The sequence below is a fragment of the Papilio xuthus genome, unplaced genomic scaffold (assembly GCF_000836235.2).
Source record: "Papilio xuthus unplaced genomic scaffold, Pxut_1.1 DF826961.1, whole genome shotgun sequence".
Lineage (NCBI taxonomy): Eukaryota > Metazoa > Arthropoda > Insecta > Lepidoptera > Papilionidae > Papilio > Papilio xuthus.
The window spans coordinates 3,450,666-3,477,810 of NW_013531688.1; the positions used below are offsets into that span (position 1 = coordinate 3,450,666).

Here is a 27,145-nt window from a genome sequence, read left to right on the forward strand (position 1 = left end):
CATAATTTAAAGGGTTTTTACACACAAATCAATAGTCACTTATCCTTATTCGATTTTACTGATGATATTTTAGTTCAGTAACGAGGAATGATAATAATTATTTTTCAGTGTTAGCACATTTTTGTACCATTCGATTGTGGGTTAAGTTATCTACATATATAAAAGAAAGTCGTGTTAGTTACACTATTTATAACTCAAGAACGTTACCGATATGGTTGAAAATTGGTGAGGAGGTAGCTTAGAGCCAGGAGACATAGTATACTGTTTATTCATTTTTTTCGAATTTATGCTTTGAAGAGCTGCTTTTTATTTAACTAATTATATAAATGCGAATGTTTAGATGGATGGATGGGTGTTTGAAGATATCGATCGGATCTTGATTAAATTTGGCATACGTATAGAACATAGTCTGAAAGAACACATAGACTACAATAATTTTTTTTATATATCCACGCGGACGTGGTCGTGAGCGACAGCTAGTTTGAAATATTAACAAATTAAATATACATAAGAGTGAGCTATTAACATTAAAACAATGACATTTGCAACAAACTTTGTTTGCTAAGTTTTTGCTCATTGATATTTGCATAAATATTTCGTATAATATTCACAAGGATACCTTAAGAATAGATTTTGTAATGGCAACACAAATTTAAACATATAGAATATATTAATTTTGATTTCTTCTCAGCCACGTGATGCCCACTGCTGGGCGTGGGCTTCCAAATTTTAAGTTTGTCAACATCAAAATGTGATTGTGGATAAGCCACAATTTCCTCATTTTCAAAGTTCGTAACACCGGAGCAGATTTTTTTACATTTATTTCGTTCTTTAGATTTCGTATGAGAAATCAACACTAATTCAATATAAATAAATTGTAATGTGAATATTTGTAGCCGGTGTTTTATCTGATGCCGGCGCCATCGATCGGTACCTCGTCTCCTCTCCTGCCCGCGCTTATTCTGACCTTCCTATCTCCTATCATACTAACATAATTATTGTCTCGTTATTAACGATCTGCAGTTCCTCTGGTATTGCAGATGTCCATTGGCGTCGTTGAACACCATTGTGTTCCCGCTGCTCATTTATATTAAGCAAAATAACACGACATAAATAACATATTAAGTCTTACTAATATTGTAAATGCGAATGTTTGGATGAATGGTTGATGAAAGTATCTCGTTTACAGCTGCATGGATCTCGCTGAAATTTAGCATAGATGTAGAACATAGGTTGGAAGTACACATACGCTACTAATTATTATTTCTTTAATTCCGCGCGGACAGAGTCGCGGGCGATCGCTAGTAAATTAAATTACTTAAATCAATACTACTACAAATGATAATATATATTTAATTTTATTATAGCAACCGATTAATTTAAGGAAAATAGATATTTTATTTATAGTTAAAAGGAAAATATTAAGCATCCAATAACTTTGTCTATGACAATATTCAGCGGTGGACCCAAAATAGATGGGCCCGAGTTGTTCTTTGAAACAGCCCCTAAATAGAGTGCGTAATAGAAAGGGGGAGGTAGGAGGTGGGGGGGCCGCTCCCCGCGCATGCGCCCCCCCGCGCTAAATATCGGTTTTATAACGCTTTTGTTTTGTCCTTAAATTAAAAATGTTTTCAATATTTTCTTTATTTTTTTAAAGAGAATGAGTGGAATGACAATTTAATTTTGATTTATTACCATTAAAATTAAATCAACGGTTAACAAAATTCTGTAGTAAGGTGCCTTTTCTAAAACAAGTTAGATGTTGGTAGAATTAAATAATCTAGGATCTTCATGACATTTTCGTTGTATCCAATGAAATAAAAGTATTTAAACGAGTCCTCTGACATACCCTATGTGTGATGACGCGGTGCGCCGGCAGAGGGTGCCGGTGTCGCCGCTCGGCCGACAGATGTGCGCTGCACGTGGCGCCCTCGCGGCAGCCGCGCGCAACAATGGAACGCACAACGCACCAACATGGCCGCCGATGGGGAGATTCCCGCTCTTTTTATGTTACTTTTTTGCATTCGTTTCTTAATATAACTCAAAGCTAATTTTAGTTTAATCAGTTTATTAATTTATTGAAAAATTATAATATTATTTTACTATTTATATAGCATTTATGTTAATCATTTAAAAATAATTAATTTTTTACACTCTTTAAAATGATTTTGTAGGATTAAAACTGTACAAGCACAATTAAATCTCATAATATAAAAATATAATTAACTAAAGTAAACATAAATTAGTTAACATAGACAAAAACTCTGATTCTTGTTTTCTTCTCAACTCTAAAGATCTGTAATGATTTTCTTGAAATGTTTGTGAGACCAATATTAGCTTTACGTTGAAGACTGACGTCATAATTGGAGGAAAGCAATGACGTAGGTGAATTGTTCCAACCCCTTGTTGTCTTGTCGGGTATTCAGTGCGTCGTCGTAGTTATATCATCGAATACAGAATGAAGTCATGTATAAATACTATCTTAAGCCGTATGTCTAACGGGAGTAGACGAAGAATAATGACTCTTACTAACGGATTGAATTACAATATTATTACTATTACGTATATGTATGAGATTTTTTATTTTCTTACACAAACTTTGATTTGGTAACAAATTTAAATCACGAAATTCACCACTGTTTTTTTTTTTGTCGTGACCTATTTGCATGCTAAGCTCATTCATTTTAATTTTTTTCTCAATGTATTTGTTATGTCATCTGTATTTGTCTAACTTTAATCTTAAAGTGAGTTTTCATTGCCTAAACAAAAACATATTTGCTGTTTTTTTAAGAAAAAGGGTGATGACCTTTTTATATTACACGGTGGAGACTGAGCAAATTGGCATCTGAATTCGCCGAAATATCGAAACAACCGCTGCCCATAGCCATCCGCAATTGCAGATGCGTTGCCTACCTTTAATCGACTGAGAAGAACTCACAGGAAGATAATATTTCCTCTTCCAATGTTTCCTTTACCCATCCTTTTGTTAAAGGAAAATGGTGGAAAGGAAAGGTGGATTAAATTAGGCCTCCGACACGCATGCCTGTCAGACGAAACACGGAGTTTACTTGACGCCTATCCCGTGTATGCTCGTGGTATTGTACCGGCGATACGTCTACCATTATTAGGGTTCCGTACCTCATAGGAAAAAAACGGAACCCTTATAGGATCACTTTGTTGTCCGTCCGTCTGTCTGTCTAGACTCTTATTCTCATAAACGCGTGAAGGGATCAAACTGGAATTTTAATATTTTGTTTAAACTTTTCCGTAAATTAAAATTGAAGTTGACGCGAGTTCTCTCCAATTCTGTACCATACGCATGGTGAACGAATCTAGACTTCTAGCGTGACTTGTAGTCAGTCTATGCTTAAAATGTGATTGGAATCTGGTTTATTAAACGCTTCAATTATTCGAATCGGCTATTTTGAATTAGAAAATGGATTGCGAAATGAAAATTACATACTAAAGATTACTTATTTCTTCTTTATTTATTCCCCTATTATTACGATTCCCAAGAGGCTGATAGTGTTTTGCTACTTCCGACGCCCTCAACTAACACATATATGTTTTCAGAATATTTCTTTATCGTATCGTAATTTTTATTCTTAAAACTATTTTTGAAATAGGTGTGTAGTAGATTGAACTTGACTTACCGTTGGTTTCTAAGGCCAAAATCACCGTTTAAAAACATATTGTTATGTCTGTTTTGTCAAAGATAATGACAGGGATGACGATATGTTTTATATGAAGATTTTGAGATCACAAACCCACGGTTAGGGTTATAATTAAAGTTTCACGTGAAAGCACTATCCTTCAAAATACGTGAAGAACTGTTGTCCCTTCATCATCTTAGACCAAAATACTTCAATTTTTATTTACAAGAAATTCCCGCATTTTCTTCAAACAACAAACCATTCTCAGTATTAAATTGCCAACTGAACTTTCTTTCGTTATAATTTTGGTCGCTTGTCTTTTGTTTTTTTTTTACATTTTAAAACGCGTCGATGAATTAAAATAAAAACAGCGAGAGACTTATTTGTCCGCGGCAGCGTGATCCGGATGATATTTTCGCTTCCAGTGTCGAGCATGGTCGCTCCAGTTTCAGAATCACTTCGGAAATGGATTACGCCTCGCTACCCATAGATCCGACAACCTCACAATACCTATTGACACCGCTCGCCACCGACCTTTTTATATATAATATATATTTCATCTAAATCAGGGCAGGGAAGATAATCTGTTAAAGTGGTTTAAATCCTAAATGTGTTCTATCGGTTTTATAGAACCATATTTGTTAAGGTTTGAGAAATATTTATTTGTTTACCGTAGGTTTCTGATACCAAAACCTCTGTAGAAAACATATCGTCATCCTTGTCAATATCTCTGACAAAGAGAGATAACAATATATTTTAAACCGTGATTTCGTTCTCCGAATCCCACGATTAAAGTGATTCTTACTTACTATTTTCTTAAATATCTTTTAAAGCAGCAATAATGCTCAAGAAGGGTGTTAAAACCTTTGCGAAACGAATGTGCATGTAAGAGTAGATAATGTGTAAGGGGCGAAAGAGGTATGCCAGGAGCGTGCCAAATTTTAGTATACAATCTCTGTCTACTGGGTAAGGGCCGTAGGTTGTCTGTTAAAAAAATGGGTTGTAGATTCATTTAAAGCAATACCAGTTTAACAGTGGTAGAGCCCCCTTTAACATCTTCGCACGAAATGGCCCGGCTCGCCCGGTGAAATACCACGACCATACAGAAGACAGGCGTGAAGTGGAAGTAATTCCACATTTCGTCTAATGAGATTACGTCCCGGAGGCCTAATTTAGTCCTCTTTCCCTTCCTACCCTTTTTCTTATAAGGAAAGGATGGGAAGTGGAAGAAGTGGAAGTGGATATTTTCTTTCTGTGCATCCTCTCCTCCGTCGATTAAAGGTAGGCAACGCATATGACATTTTTATCTGATCCTGATGCTTTTTGTAACTTTTTTACAAGTGCAGATTGGTAGCGAAAATTAAAAGTATATTACTCTAGCGAGAAGCGCGCTCTGGGAAGTCCGGCGACGAGGTTTGCGTCACCCGAGGTCGCCGTTTGCTGTTCCGCCTCACGGGCACACTGCCTGTGTTGTGCCTGACTTGTGTAGAATTTTATATTGTGAGAACATATAAACTAAGATCTATACCATTCAAGATATACAGACATTGTGTTATAACAATTTTTTGCGTCTTTGTTATGGTTTCTGTGTCCAGCTGTAACCAAATTATTCTTAGGTCTAGAGTACTTCAAAATATGTATACGTGGGTATGATTGGGCTGTTTTATTTTGTCTTATACTACCCGCGACTCCGTCCGCGCGGTTTTAAAAAAAGTAAATTAGCCTATGTGTTCTTCCAGACTACGTTTTACATCTATGCCAAATTTTAGCGCTATCCATGCAGCTGTTGTGGAGATACCTTCAAACAGACCATCCACCATCTAAATATTGACATTTCTAATATTAATAAGATGAGGAATTAAAAAAAAATCTTTACAAAATTTTCAATATTATTTACATCTCTTAGATTTAGTTGAATGTTTAAAAAAAAACAATTGACTTGGCTGGGAATCGAAATTAAGACTCAAAGTATAAATCTGTTACTTCTAATACGCTGCGTTATCGTCTCTCAGATGACAGAACAATAACATATTTATTTAAATATACAATAACAAGAACTTTCCCATTTACCTTGATTGTTTAGAAATGACGCGTACTCATTATAAAACATAAACAAAGCTGTAACTTATATTCATCATCAGCTCACTATACGTCCCCACTGAAGGGCTCGGAGCCTACCCTTTGTTGGTTGGTTGACTTCACACATATCTTTTATTACTTCACAGACTGCATTCCAGAACATATGCAGGTTACATCACGATGTTTTCCTTACCGTAAGAACGTCGGATAAATGTACATATGTAAATCGAAAAATACATTGGTACATGGCGTGATTCGAACCCAGGATCTGCAGAATACAAGTCAAGTGCTGTAACCACTGAGCCACCGACTCTCTATTGTCTTTATGTTTTATATTATTACGATTATCTTATTTATATATTTTCAATGTTAATCAACATAAAGGATTGAATTTGCACTTTTTTACTGCGACATCCCAAAGGACGTTACCTCTTGGCATAATTTTAAGTTAGTCCAAACTTAGCATACGTACTTAAGTATATTTTCTGAACAAGTAAGTTATCGTTCACAGCTGTATATGGTTAATTAACACAGATATTTGCTTAACTATTTCACCGGAAATCGAATCTTGCTTCCTGGAACATAGTTAAGTTAGAGTACAGTTATATCCAGTTTTCTTTATTGATAATAGATGGCGCCACCAGTCATTGAAACGGTGTTCTTAAACCGTTCTTTTTTATATAATAATTTTAACACTTTTAACTTTAATTTAAATAAATCTCTATGAAATGTAATATTTTAATTCTTCTATTGCATTATAATAATATATTTAAATGTGTTATTCGAATATTCGGAATGAATGCATAGTTTTATTCCTTTTCATGTTTACAAGCTGTTTGATTATTTATTAAGATTCCGAACGAAAATAATTGACAATACATTGCTAGTACTTAAAATTATAATTATAAATAAAATTATATAAAAACGTTAGGTTGAACATCAGTTATGTAACGTCATCTGGTGTCGACGACCCAACAACTTTCCTCTGACATCTAACATGTTTCAATGATGTAAAGGTTTGAATTCTAAGAGTATTTTACGATATGCGATATCTTATGAGTGCAAAAAGTAACCTAATCGCTAGTTCATACTCTGTAAACTACACAAGTTTAGTTTTGTCTTAAAATTTAACATAAAATGTTAAAAATTGTTAATATAACATTCTAAACAATCGTAATATACCGCAATAACTCGAATACTGATTTTCCTCGTGTGACACATCTCGCCACAGACAGCAAAACTGCAATACTGATGTTATCATACTGGAGAAATGAATACTGCAACTTATTTAATTACACTATGTACATATAGAAACTTTTTCAAAATAACAAATGACTAATCAGTACATTTATCAACCTTTGCTAAAAAAATTAAAAATAATTAAAAGAGTTTTTGGTTCAATTCATTATTGTAATAACAGATGGCGCTGTTGCCGTGAATTTAACAACCGCCAAATTATATAAAGCAACGTTTAAATTGTAAACAACTATTTTAAAAATGTTTTTATGTGGATGTTTTCGACGGTGTGAACTCAGGGTTATGACAATAAGTTGTAGTTCTTAGTTATTATAAAACTTTACCTTACCTGCTGTGTTCATAACACAAAGTCTCTCTCAATACATCCGTGATTTTTCTATGGTTTATTTGGTCAATTGACATAGATTATTTCTTATTTACCATGGGTTTTCTTCGCCAACTATTATTATTATCATTGTCCCTTTTATTGACTTTCAAAAGATAGAGATAACAATATTGTGTGCATTCGTTTCAGGAGTCTAAAACTCATCATTATCGCGCTGTATTTTTGTACCTTACTGGATATAGACCGAGTGGGTTTTTTCTTATAACGCTATTCTTAATAATGCAAAGTAGGTAGTAATTCGACATTCACGTATAGCTCGGCGGAGCTTGGGAGTCGTCATTACGCCGATGGTCAACCGGTTTGTGATCGCATCAGAAAAACAGCTACACCTCTACCATGAGAAACGAATCGTTAAATAATAACGATAAGTTATTAAACATTTACGTTCGAATATTCATCGTTAAAAGTTCTCATGGTACAGAATCAACTTCTGATTGTAGAGACAGACAAATTCAGTGTCAAAAATTAAACGACGCAAATTAAAACTACCGGGCTTGTCTTTTGCCTTAAAGTGGATTTCTAAGACCAAAATCCTTGTATAAAACATATTATCATCTTTGACAAAACAGAGTAAACAAAAATGTTTTAAATGGGGATTTTAGCCTCGGAAATCCAAGGTTAGTTGTTTCCGCCCTCAATAGAATTCAGTGGTAGCGTTTAGTTGATGAGCTAATTTACCTAATAAGTTACCTACTTATTCTTCTTTGACATAACAGTATTTCCGAACTGGTCCTGGTCATCATGTATCTGTGACCTGCTTCACAAGCTGCTACCACTTCATTGATTGTTGCTTACTTTGCACATAGGTACAAGAGGACGTACACAGCTGTTCTGATCTGGTTAGTTCTTACGAAATACGGTCACCGATTATATGATTTCAGAATTTAAATCGTTATTATTCATTTATATTTTGTTGTTTTCAATTTCCTATTTTTAATTACTTAAATAAAATAAAGAACATGTAATTTATTAATTTATTTCTTTGTTTGTTTTTTAGATGACTTTTCTTGGAACAAACATAACTAATCAAAACACGCAGTCGCAACACGTGGAATAAGGTCGATAAACAAAAAGTTAGAAAGCTGTGGGAACACCGAACCCGTTGCTTTGCCGCCGAATAGAGTTGGAGAAAGGTGGGCAGCGATACTCCGTCGCGTCGCAATTTTTGTTACTTTTTAAATGTAAGAGTACATCGTCAGGATATATTAAGCCAATTCAGTTACTATCACAAAGCAAATAATCGATACATGACAGCCGTTACACAACTTTTTTTTTTAGAAATTTTTAGTTTTGTGTAAATCGTGGTATTGAAACACTTTTTTTCTATTCTATTGTATACTAGCTGTCGCGCGCGACTTCGTTCGCGCGAGTTTAAAAGCAACACTTAATTATGTGTTGTGTGGCTTCCAGACTATGTTCTACATGTATACCAAATTTCAGCGAGATCCATACAGATGTTCTGGAGATACCTTCTAACAAATATCCATCTATCTATCTAAACATTCGCATTTATAATAGTTAAAATTAATATATGCAGGCACTCATTGAAAATATTGTACTTTTTCTTACTATTTCTTCAGGCTTACTTCTCTAGGGAATATCTCATGTGGTGAAAGAAGCAGCCCCTTAGGATGGTAACCCGGGGGTATTTCGCCCCAAGGGGTTGCTCAGGGCGGGTGGAGATATCGGGGTCGCGGCAGCACAAGTTACTCTCGTAGGCCTGTCCTAATTAGGGTAAGATTGAATTTATTTATTATTACCAATAGTAATTTTATCTATGTACATAATTATCTATATAAATATTTAGTTACTTTTGTACATTTTGATAAATCTTGTATATAAAATACTCGTGTCACAATATTAGTTACCATACTCCTACGAAACGGCCTCACTCAGACCTACTGAGATCTGAGAATCGGCTACTATATACCTATTCTTTAATCTCGCGCGGACGGAGTTGCGGGCGACAACTAGTAAATTTATAATAATTGATGTAGGTAAGAGAATCAAATATGTTTCAAAAGGATCTTAATAAAAGTAAGAAGTTCAATTTATTATGTACTGAAATTTTAATATTATAAATGTTAACTTCCAGAATCCCCTTTCGAATATTACAAGAGTATCGTAAAGCGCAGGTTCTCCGTGACATATTTATTTTAAGCCGAGGTACTTCGCTTGAGGTAGATAAAATGGAGGTCACAAATAACAGTTGATATAATATTATATAAAAATATAAACATTAGTACCTGAAAACAATTTACTCTTCGCTTGTAATTTCTATGCCGTTGTTAGATAGATGGGCTATCGTAGGGTTGGCGCATTTGAAGATCTTTGAATTTTTTCCTTATGTTTTTTAAATTGTTATATGTCTGTATTTTGCCGAAAACAACACCTTATTATATATAAGTGCTTGCGCCTATTTGCCTATGTAGGTCGTTTACGTTAGCCTAAATTAATTTATACCAAAAACATCTTAAATATTGCAGTTTGACTAAGATTTTTGCTCTGGGTACTAATTCAATTATAGTATATATTCCAAGAAGTGGTAATTAGATACGAAAAATTTATGAAAAAAAAATTCGAGCGCCCTTAATATTAAAAGTAAATATTTTGTATTATTCGCAATTGTTTTATTAGTTAAATGCGAATTTTTAGATGAATGGATGGATTGTCTTGATGAAATTTGGCTTAGATTTGTGCAGACGGAGTCGTTGGCGGCAGTTAGTTCTGACTAAAAAGAAGAAGTAAAATTATTTCCCAAATGAAATAAATAATGATGTCGAGAATTTTGGCAACCCTAGTAGGGAGGGTGAATGCAAGGGCGAGAGGTCGGAGGGTCGACGCAAGGGTACGCGCCGAGACCTAAGCTCTCAAGGGCCACTGACTATCTACGGAGCCACGCTACGTCAACCCAAAATTTATTTACCTTAAAAATTTATAAAACATTTCGTAAAATTTATCATTATTTACGTATTTTTTTCTTCACTTATTATGTAAAGTTAAATGTTTGAAATATCTTAAAAGTTTTCTTTTTATGTGTTATGTAGTTTAGTATTTACGTCACAATCAAGGTAGATTGAATACTAAGAAACTTAGTTCCATAATTTTGTTTTTAAGAAATATTCATCTAGAAGTGTAGTTGCAAAAGGCTATGTTTGCGTCTGTCTGTCTGTTTTCCTCATAACGTGGAGCTTCATCAGCATTTCGCAGCCGTTGCATCAGGCTAGGTGGCATAATGTCGGTGACACTACAGCGCTGCTATCATGTTTGTGACCAGAGAATTATGAAATTTAGCGTTAGAAGATAAACTTTAAATAGCGCCATCTGTTGGCAGACGAAAGAATTGTAATTTTTATAATAATCTACGAACTGTGTTTTATATGGTTTTATTTAGCTTGTTTTATCTGCAGCAAAGTATGTAAGTAACATGAAAATCTAAATCTTACCTGAAGGCTATTATTGCTTTTATCTAAATTAGTCCACACATGTTTAAATGTATAAATTTTATTTTTAGATAATGTTATAGTTTAATTCACAATACATATCGCTTGATACTCTAGTTATAAACACAATATCGAGATTCCGAGAAGGTAGGTATTATCTCAATGTTTGTGGATCGTAAAGAGCGCAGCGCGGAGGACGCGACTCGGGTGACACATCAACCATCGCCATTGCATGATTCATACCTACCGGCCTGCGCGGGCACAAGAATCTCTGACGTCACACGTCCGGGACTTATTGTCAACACCCGGAGAAATATCGAATACTTACCAAGGCCATGCATTCTCTCATAAGGCACACAAAATTCATATCCTTGGCATGCTATCTAAGTTACATTATAAATGCCAATGTTTAGATGGATGGATGGATGGATTGCTAGAACGGATCTTGATGAAATTTGGCATAGATGTAGAACATAATCTGGAAGAACACATAGGCTACTACTAGTCGCAGGCGACAGCTAGTGTTTTAATAAACGTGAAACAAATAGTAGGTCGCGAGTGACTAAGTACACGAAACCAATATAAGTGGATCACTCGTCTATGATAGAATGAGAAATGTCTTTTGCTGCACACAGTAGCTACATAAACTGGCGTAGAAAAATTAGCTAAAATCCGTGCACAAAATGGCGTTAAACAAAAACGTAATGACTTAGTTTGTATTCAATCCCATTTCATTTCGAATTTTGTGTTGAAAATGTGTATCTTAGAATATTTTAACACTGATTTAAATATAGTCAAATATATCGGCAGCAAACAAATATTCATCGTTCAGAATAGCAGCCCAGTTTGGCGCGCGCCAGTTCACGCTCGTTGCGTTCCGTTCCCCGACCGCAATGTTGTTTCAATATCTTTTGTATTCATAACCTCCGGCATTACAGCGCTCGGGTTCATGTGCCCGAGCAGAATTGGTTTCACAGCTTACGACCTTCTCAAAATTACATGAGTACTTAAAACATTAGAATTACATGCACATTATGAAGTATTTACATATATTTTTGCAGATATCTACCATTTTTTTTAATCCTATTCATGTTATAGATTTTCAATATATTTTACGATGTTCAGCAGTCACCGTCTAAAGCAAATGGCATCTTACTTCTTACGTATCTCCACAACAGCTAAAGGGATTAGGTTGAAATTAGGCATAGATGTAGAAAATAGTCTAGAATGGATAGTATATATTTTTTTTCAGCACGGACGGAATCGTTCGTAAAGTTCGTCTTTACTTTGGTTCTAATTTTCATGTTTTGTTTTTGTGAAATGCGAATAGAATTATTTTCTTTTTGTGTATTTAAACATAACATGAATATTTTTTGTTCACAGGTTTAGTAAATCATTTCTTGGTAGTTACACACTTACCATATTGTGGTTTTTAGGGTTCCGTACGACATAGGAAAAAAAAGGAACCCTTATAGGATCACTTTGTTGTCAGTACGTCTGTCTGTAAAGACCCTTTTTCCCAAAGACACGTGAAGGGATCAAGCTGGAATTTTTTTACTACTGAAACAGTTGTCCAAAACAGTGTAAATCAACGGCGAAAGATACATATTTTATTTCAAGGGTACTTTGCTGTCTACAACTGCAAGAAAAATGATTTGAAATGCAGTTAGTACTTCGAAAACAGGTGATTTGGGGTCGCAGGTTACTTTAAAATTTAAAAGTAATCAATTTCATAAATTCCTTTGATATCAAGTTTGTATGTAATATTGTTACATATCTCTATTTTTTTAATGAGACTGAAGTCAGTGGTAACTATCGACCTCAGAAAATACTGAATAATTTTGTTTCGTATCACAAAAAAATATCAGATCATATTTGTAACCTTTTTAGACTGACTATTCATTTACTAAATGTATTCAATTACATAAACACAGGGTTTTTAATCATCACAATTTTATGTATAGATAAATGAAATACCAATTAAGAATTCTACATCCATTATAATTCAACGGCATCAAGATATCCTTAATAATTAAACACTTCACGATTGTGTTATTCGAGTTTTGTTTTATACAAAAAAAAGGAACTTGGCGATAGAAGACATACAATTAATTAAGCATCTCAGTAAACCAGTCTCAATGTATGAAAATCAAAAGTTGAAACATTAAATGATTTTCTTACAATTTTCTGAGGATTCGATTGAATATATAAAAAAAAATCAGTCTAAACATAGGACTTGTGTTTCGTTCGACGCAGCCAACATACAAATAAACTTAAAAACTAAACGTATAAAGGAACATAAATTTAGAACTTACACAACAGTGGGTATTGTACCAATAAGTCATTTTCATGACGAAACATCTGTACATGAATATATTGCGATTAGCAATCATTCTCTTTGGGAAATTGGGATAGCTATATATTTTTGTACAGGCGCTTCGTTATTTCAAATTCACGGAAAATAAATACAAAAAAATTGAAAAATAATTATAAAATAAAATGTATCCAAAAAAAATAAATCAGACTTATTTCTCTTGTTCCGTACCGAATATAACCTTGAAGCTTGTAATATGTAATAACTATTTATATGTATGTCAATCGGAAAAACACAAAGTGTTCAAATCAAGAAATTCTTGTATATAACCTATAAATTTGAAATGTTCTTAAACAAAATATAGGTTTCAAAGACTATTGTTTTGTTTCGATACAGACAGAATGAATATAATTTAAAAAATAACATTTTACTCCCTAAGCAATGAGATTCTACTTATTTTAACCTGATCTTTACTACCGTAAGCCCGTACAGAAACATACCTCAGTTTTTTACGAAGAATAAGAAACAATGTACGAGAGATACGGGTTATGGAAACCGTTGCAGTGTCATATCAGATCACAACTATACCAATCAAAATAATCCAACCACCTCAACCTTTAGTAGGGATGCACGATATTTTTTTTTTAGTCGATTCCATAAACCAATACGATTTCTCAACACGTATTTAAGCCGAAATTAATAAACGAGCCTATTAAATTAATATTTCCAGATAAAAGCTAATTAATTAGCATTTGTTGTTAATTGCATTTTGGCACTAAAATATCATTCTTCTCTATTTATATTTTAATGTTTAGTTTTACAAAATCATACAAAAATCGATTTTATTACTATCGAATTGTAGGATACGAGACGACAAATATCGTGCATTCCTACTGAGATTTAAGCAACAAAAAAAAACACAGCCATGTACAGTAAACTGCAGTCTTCAAACAATATCACACTTCGAAGCCCTGAGAAACGTCGAACGAAACCCCAAGCCTTTTGGCAGTTGAAAAACATTTAAGGAAATCCAGTAAATATATAAAGAGAAATAAGATCACAATACAGTTAATACTTAAGAGTTAATCTTACCTAAGTGAAATACAAACGATGACAGACTTGTACACTGTCACCCCTATAAAGATGCTTACACACTATGGCGTTCAATTTCCTTCTTGACGCAATTAAAAGCAAATCGACTTGTCTTGTATAAGAGACCGCTTAAATACTAATTTAATTCTACTTAATATTATGTATTTAATTAATCGTGTTAAAAACTGATTAGCGCTTCAAACTTTCATATAATTCGAACCTAAAATATAACCACCATATTTATTGGGGCAATTCTTAGATATTGAACAAATTTGGCATCAATTTAAATCAGTTATTTAGTATTTATAGAACTTTAAGGAATGTCTTTTTTATAAATAAGTGAATACAAAAATGCATATACAAAAATGTCAAATTACAGACTAAAAATAAAAACGGATTCAAAATATAATTAGAATATGAAATGTCTCGACTACATCTAAATGATACTAACTAGTACAAATACTGGTATTTTATATGAAAATTACCGTACACTAAATGATTTGTCATAAACGGCTCGACATTATGATAACAAAGTCCAACATAAATCATTTTTTTATGTTCATATTGACTGAAAGGAATCTTTTCTACAATTTTTAATCTATTTATAATCATTAAGTACTTGAAGTTTCCTATTTTGGTGAATGTAGTAAAATTAAAGGCTCAATTTTTGTTATATACAACACAAAATATCAGTCAAGTTTAGGAGCTTATCTTGATTTTAAAATGTCAAATAAACTTAAATACGTTTAAGACAAATCAGATAGTGAGTAGTCAAATTTTAAATACAATTTAAACATAGCTTAGACATAACTTACTCAATTATACTTACTAATTATTATTGAATATGCGTAATATTTAGTAAGCGGACTTATGGGGGTGGTGGGGGGGTGTCGTGTGGGGGGTTGTAGTATAGTAGATAGGAGTGTACAATGTACGAGACGGTCGCCGCGCTGGTACACGGTGAATCTCAATACACGTATTACATAGAACTAGGAAATGATGTCCGTGAGCGTGGAAGCAAAACCTCAGTCTTGACAATCTGATGTGAGCCAACGCTACGACGCTCTGCAGAATGTGTGCCGCACTGGAATCACAAAAAGGCATTGTTTAAAAATTGGAAATGTTTAAAGGTACGTGTCCATTGGCCCGCGCCAGACGTACCGCCCGCAACGAACTCCTTCATAAATGCTGTCTTTCGTGGCAAAATAAAATCGGTCCGAGCTGTGTGTGCGGTGCGTCCGGTGCGGGTCAATGGACACGAACCTTTACGCAGTATCCATCGTTAGCTAAAACCTGTAGTGTGCTAAACTCTAGTGAAACCCAGCAACTTTGTTTCTCATATTAAAATATAAACAATGCATTAAAAAGTTATTGATAATATAATATGCTTAAATTTTGTTGAAAGGAATAATAAAATATTGATCGGACTGTTTGTAATGACGTGGGTTTCTGAGACCAAAATGTCTGTATAAACATATCGTCATCCCTTTCATCGTCATTAACATGTTTTAAACGGAGATTTCGGTCTTAGAAACCTACAGTAAATCGCATAAACCTTTTTTAAGTTTTTTACGTAATTAGCAACAATCAATATCCCCTAATTAATTTGATTATAGCAACAAAATATAGAGGTAGGTGACTTACCTCACTATTTTACGCTTCCGTAGGTTGTTCTATAGGATCGTTGCGGGTCTCCTCGGTGGGCACTGTCTTCACTTTGATATCGGATACTTCGGCCTCTACTTTCTTTTCCTCTTCCACTTTTTCAGTAGCCACAGCGTCCCCGTTAGAACCATTTACTTCCTCCTTCTTACCGTTCTCGGCTGACAATCGAGAACTTAGTTCCTCATCTTTGCTAGCGTCACCATTCAAACTTACCTCAGTTTCTCCATTAGTTTTGCCATTAAGTTGTGTCTCGACTGTTTCGGTCTCCGCCTTGACTTCCTCCACTACAGCATTGTCTTTCGATTCCACAGCAACTTTTGTATCATTGTCTGGGCTTATCTCAGGTAACTTCTGTTCTGCAGGTACATCTGGTGCCGCGTCATTCTCAGTTCCAGTTGTCTTTGTTTCTTCCTTTTTACTTTCATCTTTTGTCTCCGTTTTACTAACATCTGGTACCTCTTTGTCTGTGCTTTTTTCATTGCTATCTTCTTTCTTAGTTTCGGTTACCTTCTCTTCTGGAATCTTTGTAGATTCAGCATTACTATCCTCTACAGAAGCTGGTGCTTTCTCTTGTACGATTTCTGTCTTTGTTTCTGTCGATGATTTTGTTTCAGCTGCTTCTTTACCCTCGTCAGCGTCACATTTTTTCATTTCAAGATCTATTTCTGTATCCAATATTCTATCAACAATGTCGTTATCTAAAGTCGACGTTTCCATGGTTTCCTCGGTGATAGGAGTAAGTAAAGGTTTCACGGGTATTGTGTCTAGATTAGTGACGTTTTGAACTTTTGATAATATCTCATCACATTCCTTTTCCAGTACTTCACCAGCACTTTGTAATACCTCCATATCTTCAGTGGAAGTTGGTTCTTCTACTACTGGTTCGATATCATCAATAATTTCTTCAGCATCTCCAAGAGCTTTATCATTGGTTACGTCTTCAATTTCTGTGATAACAGTAGGCGGGGATTCTTCAACGCTAGGAGCTGGCTCCTTTGGCTTCTTCTCTACTTCAGTCTCAACTTTATCTTCTTTTTCTTTTGGCACAGTTGTTGCTGATTCTTCTTTTTCAGCAGAATCAGTTTCCATTTTTTCAACAGTCTCGTCAGTCTTTTCAACTTGTTCGTCAATAATGGGTTCTACATCAGCAATAGGAATATCTGTTACATTAGCGTCAGTAACTTCTTCAACAATAGTTTCTACCACGTCGGGTTTAGGTTCTTCTTTCTTTTCATCTGCTTTGACTTCCTTAGTTTCTTCTGCGGGTGCAGATTCTTCCACTTCCATTTTTTCCGCCGCCTCAGTTACTGGCTCTTCGTTTTTCGTTTCGGCAGGCTTAGTGTCTGTTAATTTCTTAACATCGTCTTCGTTGTCAGTTTTCGCAATCTTAGAGGGTAGTTCTTCCTGAAACGTATAACAGAACAATTTAGTTATTATATATTTTTTATATCTATAAAATAATGACATCTATTCTTACAAACAACAAATTTATTATTATTTGTAAACAGGGCCTTAGCGTAAAAAACTATGTAACTGTATATGACTATTATAAAAAGTGAAGTTTATTCAATTTCCTCTAAACAGCATATCGACTACGTACGAAGTTAGTTTGAGGGAGAAAATTAAACACGTTGGTTAAAATGGCAAAAGTAAAACATGCAAAGAAATAAACAATAATAAAAAATAAACTTTATTAATCAAATTTCCAATTCGTCTACAAATCATCTGTCAAAAAAGTTGCGAAAAAAGTTAACATATTTATAAAAAAAGGTATGATTTTCATTGTACTACTACCTACGTAAGAGAATCTACTACTCTATAAAATTGAATATTAAGCTCGCAATTTAAGAACATCTTTCACCAAACATGACAAAATCATAATAAGACAAACTTTGAATACATAATTTTGCAAGAAAACATTGAATATTAATCTTATCACATCTTATCTTGGCCAAGAACTTTTTGATGTTAATTTTTTAAACACATATTTGAAAATAATTTTATAGCTATTAGTTATTTTAGACAATGTTAAGAAATATATCTATATGTATATTTTAAATTACAATCCCATCACCTTAGAAATCGACTATTTAAAAAGCAGTGTTAATTTCCCTTTAACAAACCTTATTATATATTGTTTTATTTCTAACAAAACATTGTATAGGTGTTTTCAAATATTTTGGGTGCTCGATCACTTGTGTGCGATGTTCCGAGCCACCAATATTTTTGAAGACCTCAATAATGTACTCATCGCGTGGTACTCTTTTCTTAACTTTATTTATGTTATTGAAAGTTATTTACACTAGTGATTATACTGAAGGAGCCGAATAAGCCAAAAAACATGCAAGTGACATTCAAATAAATAATTTCTAATAAATACATAAGCGCTACATCTACTAACTGAATTATTACATTGCATTATTTTACACATTTTATAGGTGAGATAAATACATAAAGTATAATATGTAGTCAAAAAATTAAGTTGTAAAAAAGAAATAATTAAAAAAGCGAGTTTTATACGCTCAGACACAAGTAAACCCAGAGACCAAATATTGAGTGTAGTAGGCCATTAATAACTATTTATGTTGGTTGTTCCTTTGAGATTGGTCTCCGAGGGGGTTTTGGGTCAAATCCCATATAACCCTTTCCTCTGAAAAGGATATTTATAAGCTACCCCCTCCCCCCCCTACACCATAAGTAAAGGGCGAGTAAAAAGTATAGTGCGCTAGTGTAGCACCTGCGGCTCAGTCTTGCGCTTGTTGGAGGCGAGCTGCGCGAGGCTGTGCAGCACGGTGAATGCGGCGCCGGCCTCCGCGGGCAGCGGCGCGTTGCCCTCGCGGCTCACCAGCGCCGCGTGCAGACCCGCACTGCGAGCTGCCTCCGCCTCTGTACACATTCACAGTATATTCTTAATAACATTTTAAAAAGTTACATAATACTTTGCACCATAAAAATACATGTGATTTTTGTTGGCAGAATGGGGGTCAAAAATTCGGCAAAGATCGCATGATTAATAGACGACCCCTCAATGATAAAAAAACCTTTTTCCTCTCTTCTCCGGGACCCTTAAATCGCTAACATATACATATAAAGCGATGACTAGAATATGACACGTGACTCAAAATAAAAGCCATAGTGAAGTATACTGCAATGTAAGAATGTATGGTGTTTCTTTTCAAAAATGACCAACTCAAAAACATCTAAATGTACCTTTAACAATATCAGTAAGGAAGAGTATTTCATCAGGTTTGCAGCCGATCTTCTCGACGATCGCAGTGTAGCTGGCGGGCTCTTGCTTCGCGCCCACTGCTGTATCGAAGTGACCTTCAATATATGGCAGCAGGTCTCCAGCCTGGGACTGACCGAAGAGCAACTTCTGAGCCTGCACTGAACCCGACGAGTAGATGTATACTTTCTGACCGTCGACGGACTTCCATTGCTCGAGGGCCGCTGATACATCGTCGTATACACTGGAATGTTTAATTACATGACTTTCATACTTATTTTAATAGATATTTGTCAGAAGGTATCTCTAGAACGGCTGCATTTATCTCGCGGAAATTTGGCATAGATGTAGAACATAGTCTGGAAGAAACATAGGCTACTAATCATGTTTTTTTTTTAAATTGCGCGCGGACGAAGTCACTTGCGACAGCTAACATTAAAATGACTTTGGCAAATCGATTCTCGTAATATGAGTTGTAGATAATAAAATGTGTAAAATAAAATTTAAAGCGTATTTAACACACGCATATTCGAATGTCCGTGACCATGACTCGCGTGATAACATTTCATTACTACTTTACGACATTTAAATTATATCACTTGTTGACTTTGTAAACAAACTATACTTCCTTTTTAAACATCGTATTAAACATAAATTACCTTAATTAAATGAAATATACACCGTTTATTACCATAATGTATTTAGTAACCTACTAAATATAAATGATTGTAGGTTTTGTCTGCAGTGTCTCTTATCCCTCTCATTCTCTTTGAAAAAATGGAGACAAACAATATAATTCAATAAAAATGTCACAGCAGTCGGAACATAAATGTGAAATGGTCTGTACTTACTGTCCCTTAATATCGCCGCTATCATAGCCCTGCTTCCAGATAAGACCCTGCAGCTGCTTGAGCGGCCCCGCCTTTCGATCAGCGGACATCTGCCACTTGACACTCTTCACCAACCCTTCGATCTGCTCCTCCTTTGTCGCATCCTGGCAATTCTCACACAAACATACGTTAAATATATATTCTAACATCCGACCACCACTTAACGTTAAGTGATGATTCCATCAAGGTTAAAATAGAAGTCTTTTTTCAATTCATTAGGCACATTTTCACTTATTTTTGTAGTTTATGTAGTTTTATTTTTTCCTGTTCACAGACAAAACTCATACAAACTTACCTCTCCGGGTATAGCGACGACTCCATCGACACTGCTCTCCTTGTCCTCAAGCGCCAGCTGCCGCAGCGCGTCCACCGCCGTCTTCACCTCCGCAACATCCCACTGGCTCTCCAGGAACTGCTGCACCTTCTCCTCCGCGTACGGGAATAACTTATCCTGAAACAAATATAACATTATATGAGACGAGATGAAATTCTTCATATGACACCCTGCCTTGATTCTCAAGTAGAAACACTAAAGCCATCCTCGAAGAGTTCTAGGATTTCCTAAGTAACCGGGACTCTACCCTGGACATCCGCACGACCTAGGAGACATAAACTGCCCTCATGGCTTCACAAACTACGACAATTCTACGAAATAATTGGTCTACTTATAACAACTACTTACAACTCTAGAATTCGCATTCGTAAATATCCAGTTCAATGGATATCGGTTACAACTGGGATAAGAGACCGTGACCCGCGCGGACGACGACCTGTCGCCGTACCCATTGCTAAGTTGCATGAATAACAAACGCCGGCACAAAAACTTGCAAATTTATACACAAACACGATGCAAATGGTTACTTATACAAACACAAAGTTGTAAAGTGGATACATACTTAATTCCGTAGGGTTTTAAGCTTTTATACATAAGTCATATGACGTACCAGCTCTTAAACTAAGACCCAAATGTGATAGGAATAATCTTTAACCATCTCTTACTTATCATACCGAACATTTCAGAGACAATGATGTCTCTAAGTGATCAGATGTACTCGTTAGTCCGTTTGTATTCCTTCCTTGAATGACTTCCTATGACAAATACCTTTGAAGACTTCGCATTTAGATATTCCAATTTGTGTAGATACCAGTAATTATATAAACATGTTCTTTTCTAGAGAATAGATACAAAAAGAACGGATATAGGTATAGCTAACCGATCCTAATAAGTCAGGGTACTGCATACAAAACTAAAGGCGACATTCCAGCAACAAGAAGTATAAAAATAGAGAATCGCACAGGTATTATCCAGCTTCTATACGGATAGAAACGGGTCTGGGATTATACCACGGCTGTACGCATATATTCGAAACTGCTTGGATTATCCTGAATTATAATTGGGAAAGGAAAAAAAAGTATGTCAAAAAAAGTGCTGTGTGAATTTATTCTATAAAATAAAAAAAAATCATGATTATGGCTTATGTATTTAAGACAATGTTGAATAAAATTACTTGGCAATAAGCTATTGGCGTTTTAATTCACAACTTAATTACTTACTAGTAATTACTACAACTTACAATCCTTAAGTAATAGTTTAGTAAATCTACACTAAAGTACTGTTAAGTCACGATTTAATGACTGATATACAACTTATATATATGAAGTTAACATTATTAATTTATGAGTTCACCGCTATGTAGACACGTGTAGACGGTGCGATCAATAAAGCAAGCCTGCGTATTTGACGTAAAGGGAACACATTTCCAAGAAGTACCCACTCTCGGTAGACCTTTCTCGGAAATTTCGCGGGGAAGTCTTTACCTGGTGAAATCTTGTATCCAATTATTTAACAGGTAAAATTTTCACTCAAGATATTGAAATGCCAACGGTACATCCGTTTGTATAAATAAAAATTATTTGAATATTTGTCTCCTAGAAACAAAAAAAAAACGAAGAACAGACTTTCAATCACAAGCCCTTAAAGGATGCTTGACCAGAAGTCCCGGCAAAACGATACTTTAAATAATTTTAAAAATGGGTTAATTTTAGAATCATGAAACTATGACTACGGCATTGATATTAAAGATTAATAGAGTTACATAGATTGAGAGGTGTTGATAAACCAGGTGATGAGGTGGTGAACAATCAGGTTTTATTGCAGGTTATGCGAATATTAGTTACATTACAATGTATTGAACGATCATGAACTCAGAGACAATAAACGATCAAGTGCTTAATTGCTTGGAATTACGTCAAGGTATGTATGAAATATGTTCTGTAGCTAGGGTTTAACCTTTGAAAAAAAATGAATGCAGTAATTTGTGAGTCGTAGTAATATGTAATAGAAATGAATATCCTCAAAGGATAGGTGCGCTGTTTTCGCGCTATATTCAAGGAATTAAACTTAAATTTACAAATACATATATAATTATAGAACAAAAACGTCTAAAATTCTAAAATACAGCCGAGAAAAAATATTTTGCGAGGAGAAATTTGCAGCAATATTCTGTGACAATTTAAAGAATCAATGACTCTATTTTAATAAGTTTAATAGTGTAAAGTGATGCTAACTATTAGTTAAGAGAAAAGAAACTAAGCATATTCGAGCACGAAGCGACTGAGGTGAAACTGCATTGGTTTGCAGGTGAACGAACTGGCAGGGCGACTATCCAAACCGGATAGTTGGCCCGGGCGCGCCAGTAGGGCCGGCTAGACGCATTGTGCACTCTATCTGCTCCAATTATATTGCCGTTTCGCTGGATAATTCGCAAACGGGACCTCATTATGTATAATGATTTGTTCCTGACTATTTATGTACAAAATCTAATTTATCCGAACATCAAACACACAGATGTCGATTTTATACTAAACCTATACTATAGGGAATTAGTATTGAGAATTCAAATCTTACTAACATTATAAATGCAAATGTTTCGATGGATGGATGGAAGTTTGTTGCAAGGTATCTTCAGAACCGCTAAACAGACCTCAATGAAATTTGGCATATTGGTGTAGCATAGTCTGTAAGAACACATAGGGTAATAATTACGTTTTTTTTATTCCACGCGGACAAGTCAAGGATAAAAGCTAGCTTAGTGTAAAATAATAGGCTAGTAAAGTAGGTAGCGATATTTTTCAAGGTTTTAACCTGTTAAATCTACAAAAAAACCATCGGGTAAATTACCTTTTAACAGAAAAATTTCATCGGAATCCGTAAACAAATGAACACAAAGATACAAAAGGCGATACTTCGACGAATTTTTTTTTACAATGCCATAAAAAAAAGTTAGGGATGAGCCTGTATCAGTCACTAATAAAGATAAAGCTCTACTGAGAGCTTATTTCAACATACCAACAACGTATTTTATTTACATACCACCAAAAATATTTTGACCATAGTTCTGATGCACATATAATTGGTTTATAAAATCTTTTAGCTACAACAAACTTTCTTACTCCGGTACGTTGGCAAATAATAACAGATGAATGTCGAAACAAGAATGGATACGGGACACGATATAATGAAGGAGAGTCGCAAAAAATCACGGTCACTTTCAATGAATTAACAAAGGAATTCTATAGTATATTGCAGGTAAACTTGCAAAGCAGTTTCCAAATAAAAAAAAATTAAATTATCTTTTTCACTTATAGTGGTACAGACAGAGACGGGAATTAAAGCTTTAGACTTTTGTTATCTTGTATTGTTTAATTAGGTATGGATACAATTAAAAAAACAGTACAATCGATCCTATTTTCTTTGGCTAAGAACCCAACAGAGAACGAAAACACAACTAAGTAATTTTAGAATTTATTGCTTATCTCGTATGATCGAGTTCACTGGACTGGACTGGATTACCTAAGTATTTAATGTGTATAGTTGATTTCAATTATTTTCCTAAATATATCAAAAATAATTTAATTAGTTGTAGACCGCAACTCTGTCCGCGTAATAAAAAAATAATTAGTAGCCTATGTGTTCTTCCAGACTATGTTCTAAATATAAGTCAAATTTCAGAGAGATCCTTGCCGCTGTACTAGAGATACCTACTAACAGACATCCATCCATCATACGCATTTATTTTAAAGAAATATCTTTACCATGAATGCAAGAGAAATCTGAAGCAATAATCGTTTATAGCCACTAGAAAAATTAGACGTTCTAAAAACGTACGAATTAATGTTGCGAAAATAATAAGTACGCTTTGTTAAACTAATGCTTTATTCTGTTTTACTATATTATCTACCATCAAGAATCTTATGTACAAAAACATTTTTTTTAATTAATTCGCAAAAAGCAATATCAAGGAATACTATAAGATTACTTGTAAAATAAACGTCAAGGGTCGAAGTACTCTGTGCGAACAAATGTAAGTCTTATCTCTTTGGTTTTAAGTACCTTTTCCAATAAATAGGTAACAAAATTCGCTTTACAAACCGGCTTATACCTACGAGACGAACGGGAGAATTTTGGGGTCCATAATAAATGGGCCTGTTGTATTTAGGACGAGAGGGAGAGATGTTACTCCGAATGCTAACAGTAAGCTACATCTTGCTATAAATACGATTTAAATTTAACACCAAACGAATTATATTGTAACTAGCTGTCGCCTGCGACTCCAGCCTCGCAAAAATAAAAAAAAAGTTAATTAGTAGCCTATATGTTATTCCAGCTATGCTCTACATCTGTGCCAAATCTCATCAAGATCTGTTGAGCTGTTCCGGAGTTACCTTGCAACAAACATCCATCCAAACATTTGTATCTATCATGTTAGTAAGATATGTATGTACCGTCTTCATACTATGAGCTAAAAAATGCATGAAAAATGAACCAAATTTTTTTATTTGAATATCAATATCCCAACACATCCGAACACTGACATGTTCGAGAGGTACACAAAATATATTATGTATTTTATAATTAAAATACTTTAAATAATAGTAAAAACTTACCCATGTACTAACTAAATCATAGAGAGAGAAAGGTTAAGAATTTATCTTACACTTGATAACTAACGGTAATACCTTACCCCTAATGAGTTACTTCTGATTTATCTTTCAATTAATAAGTAGAAAGTTGTAATAATATAATCTTACTAATATTATACTTACTTACTTACTCCGCTGGCGCATCAACCCAAATTGGGTCTTGGCCTCCGACACAAGAGATCTATCTACAAATAGCAACTTTTGAAGCAACTAATATTATAAATATAAATATTTGGACGGATGTTTTTAGAAGGTAGAAGTGTTTAGAAGGTATCTCCGGAATGCCTCAAAGGCTCTTGATAAAATTTGGCACAGCTAACATTGACATTATTTCTACCGTTTAAGGGTAAGTGACAGCATAACTAAGAGGTGCTAATTTTATATATTTTAAATTAAAATAAGCTAATGTAATTCTGAATTTAAGAAATAATTAAGATAATATTTATCAAGTTACATCATTTGATGGATTTGTCAATGGTGTGTTTAAGTTTAAGTATTATACTAAACACAGTTAAATATTAATTAAATACAGTATGTCTTAAAGTAAATGTGGTTATAGAACATTTTCATTGTTTTAGATTACTTAATTAATAGAATAAAATCCCTTTTAAAGCTTTAGTAAAATTGTAGTATAGAATTTAAAATATTGTTTTTAAACTACAAATTAATAAGTGTGTACGATGTACTTTAGCATAAACAATATTTTACGCCCACTTAAAAAAAAACTTATAAAAAATGAAAGTAGTAAATAAAAGTTGTAGTATCAAAGCTCGAGCTTAAAGTACAGCATACCTTTAAAATTATCAAGGCATTGCATGCAACATTCCCTACATTATTCATCTCTTTCGTGTTTTAATATTTCACACGAGTGCGACCGAGATAGGTATAGATGTCTCAACGTCTCTTCAGTCAAGACAGTTAAATGTTCCACATTTTTTTAACTGCCAGCTGCTTCAAACAGCTGTTTGTACCGGTATTGAGTTTTACTTGATGGATTGTTTTACGCTTTTCCATATTTATGCAAAATTTTCACAAAACAAACTATGATCTTTTAATTAATTTCGTTGTTGTTTAATACAGCAATTAAGTACAAAAGATTTGCAATAGAACGTTAAAATAAATCGAAAATTAAAATAAGATTTGGTGAAGCTCTGAATAAATAATTATTCTATAATTGATTTAATATATTATATGAACACGACACTCGGAAATCAGACAATGAGAGCACTGGAAAGGGGACCATTTTGATTTCGTCCTCCATGTTGCGAATCTTGAAATGCGACATTTTACACACCCTACTTAATCCGGAGTAGTATTTGGCACCCAAACTGTATTATTCAACAAACACAACGTGCTTAATTAACTAAAATAACAGAAAAAACACATGTTGAAACAAAACACCGGCCGGCCAATTTTCAGACCTACCTTAACAAAGCTGATCGATGTTGTTGTCCCTTCGATGTCCAAAAGCAAGATTTTGCATTTTTTAACGATATCAGTAATTTCCTTAAGTTCATTCGCCATTTTATATGTACAACCTATATCAGGTGTACTTTGTTAAGATATTTAATTTTATTCGACTAGAAATTCGTCCACGCCACACAACTACCCCACACCACAGAAAAAAAGCATTGATTGAACGAGATACACGACGAGCTGAAGGACGCGCGGGTGCGGGTTGAAGCGAGAACGAGATAACAAACTTATGGATTAATCATAAGAGGGAAGGAGACAAGTAAACGGAAGGATACAGCTGTTCCAGTGTTCTAAACATTCTGAATTTCTTGTAATATTGCCATACTTATATTTTAAGTAAATTATTTTTATTATAAAATAAATAAATAGTCAGTTATCTGAATATATAAAATAAAGATATGGGTATTATTTTTATTTCTTGTTAAAATATGTGTTTTGTTTCAGAAATGCGGGTACTTGTAAAACATATTTTGTTACAGAACATATTTAAGTCAATGTTACAGAGGCGAAGTTAATATTGATTAAGAGTTCTCATTATATTTGTTCTTCAATTTTACTACACAATAACACTCTTATCGCCTATTATTGGTCCTTATTTTACGTCCACACCCAGTACATTTTTTAGCGATTATTTCTTGTTTTTAGAGTTAAATAAGATTACACAGTTAAGGTTTTAGATTTA

At 34.2% G+C, this 27,145-nt stretch overlaps 1 protein-coding gene and 1 long non-coding RNA gene across 2 annotated transcripts; one reads left to right on the forward strand and one right to left on the reverse strand.

Annotated features, from left to right (window-relative positions):
- Positions 1–8,377: 8,377 nt before the first annotated feature.
- On the forward strand, positions 8,378–14,177 carry LOC106120092 (uncharacterized). Its single transcript, XR_001227986.1, has 3 exons — positions 8,378–8,507; positions 8,955–9,108; positions 12,201–14,177. It is a non-coding gene; the product is annotated as an uncharacterized LOC106120092 (long non-coding RNA).
- Positions 14,178–14,280: 103 nt separating this feature from the next.
- Positions 14,281–26,654, reverse strand: LOC106120087 (enolase-phosphatase E1). The gene is made up of 7 exons (XM_013315267.1): positions 26,413–26,654; positions 20,300–20,455; positions 19,966–20,108; positions 19,099–19,358; positions 18,626–18,774; positions 15,868–17,292; positions 14,281–15,307 (listed from the first exon to the last, which is right to left on the reverse strand). The coding sequence occupies exons 1-6, from the start codon at positions 26,509–26,511 to the stop codon at positions 15,877–15,879; spliced, it is 2,223 nt and encodes a 740-aa protein (XP_013170721.1). The 5' UTR covers positions 26,512–26,654; the 3' UTR covers positions 14,281–15,307; positions 15,868–15,876.
- Positions 26,655–27,145: the final 491 nt, after the last annotated feature.

What these genes read in the sequence shown, in the direction of transcription:
- LOC106120087 (XM_013315267.1), bottom strand. Translation starts at nt 26,511, where the DNA reads ATGGCGAATGAACTTAAGGAAATTACTGATATCGTTAAAAAATGCAAA. An exon ending in CATCGATCAGCTTTGTTAAG is followed by an intron (nt 20,456 to 26,412) that starts GTAGGTCTGAAA and finishes TATTTGTTTCAG; the next exon opens with GATAAGTTATTCCCGTACGC. An exon ending in CCTTACTGATATTGTTAAAG is followed by an intron (nt 18,775 to 19,098) that starts GTACATTTAGAT and finishes GAATGTGTACAG; the next exon opens with AGGCGGAGGCAGCTCGCAGT.